Source organism: Lotus japonicus, chromosome 1 (assembly GCF_012489685.1).
Source record: "Lotus japonicus ecotype B-129 chromosome 1, LjGifu_v1.2".
Taxonomy (NCBI): Eukaryota; Viridiplantae; Streptophyta; class Magnoliopsida; order Fabales; family Fabaceae; genus Lotus; species Lotus japonicus.
In genome coordinates this window covers 71,022,364-71,029,359 of record NC_080041.1, presented here as the reverse complement: position 1 = coordinate 71,029,359, position 6,996 = coordinate 71,022,364, and the positions used below count along the sequence as shown (strand labels likewise).

General features: G+C 35.1%; 1 protein-coding gene across 1 annotated transcript; it reads right to left on the bottom strand.

The window, feature by feature from the left end:
• Positions 1–753: 753 nt before the first annotated feature.
• On the bottom strand, positions 754–3,136 carry LOC130745429 (cytochrome b5). Its single transcript, XM_057597669.1, has 4 exons — positions 3,004–3,136; positions 2,681–2,778; positions 1,322–1,388; positions 754–1,236 (listed from the first exon to the last, which is right to left on the bottom strand). Exons 2-4 carry the CDS (start codon positions 2,765–2,767, stop codon positions 983–985), a joined length of 408 nt encoding a protein of 135 aa, XP_057453652.1. The 5' UTR covers positions 2,768–2,778; positions 3,004–3,136; the 3' UTR covers positions 754–982.
• Between the last annotated feature and the right edge of the window lie 3,860 nt (positions 3,137–6,996).

Genomic DNA, 6,996 nt, shown 5'->3' with positions numbered 1-6,996 from the left:
TCCACCTCCACCTCCACCTTAGTAAATGAAGAAACGAGAGATAAATGAAAGATAAGATGAGTAATGTAATATAGAAAGAAAGAAGAGAGAGATATGAAGAAAAATTGAGTGAAAATGAGACAGTGGAGAAAGAGAGGTGTGAATGAATCATAACCAAGTAGCAAGTATTTAACTGTCTTGCTCTAAATCTCCTTTGAAAGTGCTTATCCTTCACAATCAGTTTGTGATCTTAACTATCACAACTACCCTCCCATTTTTATTGTTCCCTTTCTCGCTCTTAGAAAGTGCTTATCCCTATGGGTGCACATTTCCATCCATTTGGATGAAGTTGAGATGGAACTACACCCAAAAATGGTTTAGCTGAAAAGGGGGATCTAATGCTTACTTCAATGAAAAATCAAATATAACACCATTTACAATATAAAATCTATGTGGTATTTCCAAGGTATGATGGCTTTTTCATTTTATTATTATTTTCCTCCTTTTGAACATAATTGTAAACTGTTAGAGCGCGTTTATCCTTGACCTTGGAGAAGGAGATCGACATAAATCAATGCACAAGTTACCTGAACCAAGAAACATCCATATAGTACTAAAGTTCCAAACTGAAACAAGTTCTATTTATTTTTTCTCACAATCCACCATGTTTTAAGCAGATTATGTTCCACACCATTGATGAATAATAATGAGTAGCTTAGCTACCTTAGCAGCTAAGAAGAAAAAAGAAAATCTTAATGAAGCAATAGTGCAAAATAAAAAGAAAGGAAGTGCCATCCAACATTATTAGGTTCTGTAAGTCATAAAGACACTAGTACCATTGCCAAAGAAAGTTGGAAAACATTGACTCACTGAACTAAAGTCTAGAATCCAGTTTTAATGCTCAGACACCAGAAAGTAACTAACCAAAACACTGTCCATTAAATGACCCTGTATAAATAGCAAACAGACCCCTTTGATAGGGTCCAATGCGATGAAGAAGGAACTACTCTTCTTTCTTGGTGTAGTGTCGGACAGCAAAGGCTAAGCCCAATATCAGGAGAGGGACCAGGAACTGCAAAATCTTGATCACGAATTCAGAGGTCTTGTCGGGATTGTACTGAGTGTGCGGAGGAGGAACGTAGGTCCGCTTTAATGGGACAGTTGATGGATCAATCTCACCAATGTAGTATTTTTCCATCATGTCTCTAGCAGAATCACTGTGTCCAACATCTTCAAAATCATTAGTTGCATCTTTCCCTGTAATCCATAGAGTAGAGTATAATCAATATTGTTATCCTTTGGTGGTTTTATTATAAATACTCATCTGATGATATAAGCATACCTGTTGCTGATAACAAAACTTCATCACCTCCGGGATGATCCTCCATAAAAGGGGTGACATCATACACCTAATATGGTTGAAGGACGTAAGTTTGTTATGTGGAAGAAATTAAAATCATGACGTGCTAGAACTGAAGTTCATGCCAGTATACATGGGGTTCTGCACTCTTCAGGGTGTTTGACATTTTCCAGTACCAAAGGTATGGAATCAATATAATCACATTTTAAATGACAATTAATATAGTACAGATTAAAGCTGCAACCCAACTAGTAATGCAGATCAAGGATTAGCAGCTTCTAAGAAAGTATAAGACATAGACTAACAAACAGAAAATTTACACAAACAAAGCATCAGGAGAATTTGCAGATATGAATTTTCTTAGTGTGTGATTGATTTCCTGTTTGCGTAACACACATCACAATGCACAATCAGAGAAGCAAGATTTTTACCACGTTGAGACTTCAATGTCGACGTCGATCGACGTTGAGTCCAAGAGAAATCCAAACACACTTAAATGTAGAACAATTAGGGTAAGGATACTATGTACCATATGACCATAAATTTTATGTTTGTGCTTGGTCATCCAGCAACTTTAGAGTCAATCAGATTGGAATTCAATATTCTACGATGAGATTCTAAGGTTAAGATCGGTAAGGCACGTTATGTAGGCTACGATTCTATTCTATAGTTCATATAAAGTCTTAACATTGATATAAACAACAACAACAAAAGCCTTATCCCACTAAGTGAAGTCGGCTATATGGATCAACACTACACCATTGAGCTCGATCAAAAACCATATTACGAAACCATATTATGGAGAATATTATTAATAATAAGATCATTTTTAACAATTTCTTCCGAAGTCCTTTTACTCAGGCTGATGTAGAACTACATGTAGCAGCCCTTGGAAAATATATTATTTAGTACAGGAGAACAGGAACCTTGACTTGTTACATGTTATGCATACAATCCAGAGATGGTGGCATAAATAAAATACAAATAACATTGACCATTAAAAATAAGACTAAAGTAGCAGATTATTTCAAGAGCAAACTTGAGTCCAACAAAGCAAGACAAAACAACTTCTCTAAAGATGCTGTTGCAATAAGGAATAAATACCCTGCTAACATACAAATGCAAAAGGGCGAATTGAGTGGAAAAAAAGACTAAATCAAACTTCATCAGCAAATGAACCAGGAAAAAACAAGGCATGCATCACTTCCAGAACATCAAAATTCACAATCAAAACAAGATCAAATGAAGCATTCAAACACCAAAAACCATATGCAAAAAGCCATGATCAAGTGAATCAATAATTCACGGAAAATTAAAAAAAAAAAATCAGAAAAAACTGACCTTCCCATCAATGATAAGCCAACAATCTTTGATCTCGCTGTGCTTCACCACATCTTCAAAAAGATGAACTTTCGGATCTGACGCCATTTTCACTTCCACTACCACACAAAAAACACCCACAAAAATTCAAGTCAAACCCACAATTTTTTTCATGTAAAATCAACGAAAAGAGCATCTAAAAAACGAAACAACCACCAATAATCCAAAATTGAATCAACGAGAAGAGTAAAAATTTGATTTTTCTTGTCAATTCTAATGGTTAGGAAGTGAAGAAGGGAATGGGAAGAGGATGATTTGATTGATTGAGAGTCAACAACACATACCAAAGAGACACCAGATTCTTCTTGAGTGACAGTGTTGTTTGTGTTGTGCCAAATCTCTCTATCTCTCTTTTTGTGGTGAAGGTGGTAGGTGATGTATGATGATTCAGAATTGGCCATGTGCTTTGTTTTATATGCCAGCATGTTCATTTTTTTACTACAAAAAAGCCCTAATATTTTATTGAAATTACAGATTGACAAAAGAAGAGAATTTCAACTAGTAAATAACATACTGCCTTCATTCCTATTTTATTATTTACTCAGAGAAAAATTGTCCTCGATGATTAGCTTAACTGGTAAGAGCTCGGGGATATGAGGGTTGGGAAGGGGAAGGTCCAGGGTTCGAATCCGGGAAGGGATATTTGAAGGAATTCTCTAACTTACTAACAACTAACCACTAACATTTGCCTATCAAAAAAAACTCAGAGAAAAATCAATTTTTTATATAATTTAAATAATATTAATTATTATTTTCCTTATTAAAAAATTATAATATATTCAGCACCAAAACAAAGGTTATAAAATATTGCAGAGGCGCAAGTGTTGATCCAACAAGAGTGAGAGCTTCAATTCCAACATGTTCTAAGCGAGTGTAACAAACCTGCAAATGTACTTGCTAGGATTAGATTAAATGATAGGTCGAGTTTGAAGGCGTGCAGAGCGAGTTATGATATATACACACATCTCCACTTCTTTTTCACCTTTATTCTATTTATTTCTCTCTTCTTTATCAATCAAATTACATATCACATCTTTACTTTCTCTCTCATTTCTTCCTATCTCTCTCTTCTTCCACCTCTCCACACCTCAAAAATGAGGTGTGAAGATATAATTATCTCGTGCAGAGCTCCTCCTAGAGAGGTCTTCGTGTACTAGAGCATGGCTAGGCCTGTAGGCCATTGTTGTTGTTTTAATTTTCACTCTAAAAAAACAAAGGTTATAAAATACTCCTATGGGACAAATTCAAATGAATTTAACAGTAGATTACATAGAAAGAAAGTTTTAAGAATAATTTCAAGTGTACAAAAATAAAAATTGTTTAAAAAACGAACAAATACAATAATTAAAAATAAAAAGAGTAAAGTACACTCACCCCCCTCAAGTTTTGTTAGAATAACACTCCACCCCATTCTTATCTAAAATCTACACCCCACCCCATTTTATATAGAGGCAAATTTAGTGACGAAAAATATTCTTCATTAATAATTAGTTATTATTTAAATTGTTAATCAATAATTTCAAAAAATATTTTCAATATAATCCAATAAATATAAAAATGAAAACATCACAGTCCTCCCCATTCTCTCAATCGCGTTCTTCCTCCGTAAATTCACAATGCAAATTCTGCAATAGCACACATGACCGGTTGACAAACCATATCTCGAACATAGTGAAACATGCTTGTGTTTTCATATTTGGTAATAATTCAATTTTAATCAAAATAATCTATTTTTACCTCCAATTTTTAAAATTGGATTGTATCCGGATAACGCTTGCATCCTCTGTCTTACCGCGGCTGCTGGCACAGAGTTAGCCGATGCTTATTCCCCGGATACCGTCATTGCTTCTTCTCCTGGAAAAGAAGTTCACGACCCGTAGGCCCTCTACCTCCACGGGGCATTGTTCCGTCAGGCTTTCGCCCATTGCTGAAAATTCCCCACTGCTGCCTCCCGTTCCAAAAAGCAACACAAATGGGTGGTGAAGAAAATAGAGAAACAAAATTAAGAAATATGAAGTGGATCGGAGGTTATTAGAACCCAACGATGCGGTGGAGCACTGTTTTTAACAAAATCCAACAACATCTTAAACCAACAAAGTGTTTGCTCACAACTTAAAGGGGTGAAGTTCACAACAAGTAATTGAACAAGTGGCTTTGGGGATGTGCGATTCACGTTCTGGGGTTCAAGTCGCAACAAAACTTTAAGGCATGGTGGTGCCATGGGATTTCACATTCTGGGATGGTTGTCGTCGTGTTAAAGGGAGCAAAGGTTTGGTGGTGACCGTTTGTGGTGAGAAATACGATTTGGAGATAGATGAGACGTGGACTTAACAGACAGAGTTGATGGTTTTTTTAAATTTAATTCAGTAAAATTATTTTCATAAATTGATGTATGATAGTGTATATGCATTTAATTTATTTAAATTTTAACTAATTAGTAATTATTTTTTATTAGTGACGAATTTTTTTTCGTCACTAAATTTTGCCTTTATAAAAAATGGGGTGGAGTGTAGATTTTAAAAAACAATGGGGTGGAGTGTCATTCTTGCAAACCTTGAGGGGGGTGAGTGTAGAATTTTTTTATAACAACTAAATTGCATTCAAACTTAGCATAGGGGTGCTAAACTTAAATATAAGATGAGAAGAAAAATAACAATCGTCCAAATATTTATTGTGTGTTGCCGACTTTATAAATGTACACAGAGCGGTACTCAATGCTAAAACCAATCACATATGTACCTACCACAGTCAAAGCATGAGTTTACAAGAGAAAACCAAAAAGAATATTGACTTGGAACAATAGGAAAAGCTGAAAGAATACTTGACTAGCTAGTACGGTCCATACAGCTACCACAAAAACAACGGGCTGATTAATCAAACTAATTAAACCAATAGTGGTTGGAAAAAAAAAAACCAATGCTGGTCGAACTTGGCTGATAGAGAATATATATAAATGGATAATAAGTGGTTTACATAGATGATGCTGCTTTATGAACATTCAAAGTGTGATTCTGAGATGTTCATTTTCACAGCTTACTGTAAAACAAAAAAAGTGTGATTCTAAGAAGCGCAAGGGACAAGTACATGAAAAACAAAAGTGTTTTAGAAAAATAGATTGCGTTATCTTCAATTGTTTTTTACTTTGTCTCTGCTTAGTTCGCTTCATGAACGTACAAACTGTTCTCTTTTAGGTTTAACAGAGGGAATTATTTACTCTCGGAGGTAAAAAGTTTCAGGGAATATTGAGAGTAAATGTGTTTTCTTGATTTTTAATTTATAGGTAAAGTTTTTAACTTAAAAGTAGTTGTCATTCTTTTTGTAGTAATTGTTTATAAATTATGTTTCTTACTTTATATTAGACAAAATGTTCATGATCTTCTCGTGTTAGGTTATAAGGTCAGAACGAAAGCTACCCTAACACCACAACTAGCGTCAAGACAGGGCCGGCCCTGGGCCTGTGCAAGCAGGCCCACAGCCCAGGGCCTCCAAAAAGAAGGGGCCTCAAAAAAAAATTCGAATACTTTTTACAGCGTTTTTCCTTAAAAAAGCGCTGTAATTAGTCCATCTTTTACAGCGCTTCGTACCGCTGTATACTATTTTACAGCGGCTAGAGGTCCAAAGCGCTGTAAAAGGCATTTTTTTGGTTTAGTGTACCTATTAAACTTTCTCCAAAAAAAAATTTAGGGGTCCATTTTTATTATTAACCCAGGACCTCCAAAATGTCGGGACCAGCCCTGCGTCAAGACCAACCAAATGCATCGAATGAGAGAATGTTGAGCAATGGAGTGAGGGACAATAAAACATGGACTCTTGAGCTTTAGCTTTTCTTTGAATGAGAGAACGTGGAGGGAGGGAGGGACAAGATGAAAGATTTTATTTTCTTAGTTCTGGGTGAATTTGGTTAGATTAATTTTGATCTTGAGCTTAAGGTTAGTTATGTGAATTTAGGAGTTATATGTTTGCGTAACTCATTAAAACACACATGAAAGTCATATCAGCTTACTTAAACACATGGAGGAGACATATAAGCGCTCATACACAAACATTTTGCTTGAGCTGAGATTCAAGCGAGGACTAAAACCTTTTTTTTTTTCTAATCATAGGGATTTATATGCAACTTTATTCTGATACAAGATTAAATTTAAACATTCTCATATTTACAAGACCAAATTGATAATTACCCCAATCAAATATATATTATCTCTTACTATTGTTTCCATAACAGAAGGGTATCATTGGAAGAATTGGCATTGCTTTGTAGAAAAATTAAGATTTGG

What these genes read in the sequence shown, in the direction of transcription:
- LOC130745429 (XM_057597669.1), bottom strand. Translation starts at nt 2,767, where the DNA reads ATGGCGTCAGATCCGAAAGTTCATCTTTTTGAAGATGTGGTGAAGCAC. An exon ending in GGCTTATCATTGATGGGAAG is followed by an intron (nt 1,389 to 2,680) that starts GTCAGTTTTTTC and finishes CAACCATATTAG; the next exon opens with GTGTATGATGTCACCCCTTT. An exon ending in AGTTTTGTTATCAGCAACAG is followed by an intron (nt 1,237 to 1,321) that starts GTATGCTTATAT and finishes TATGGATTACAG; the next exon opens with GGAAAGATGCAACTAATGAT.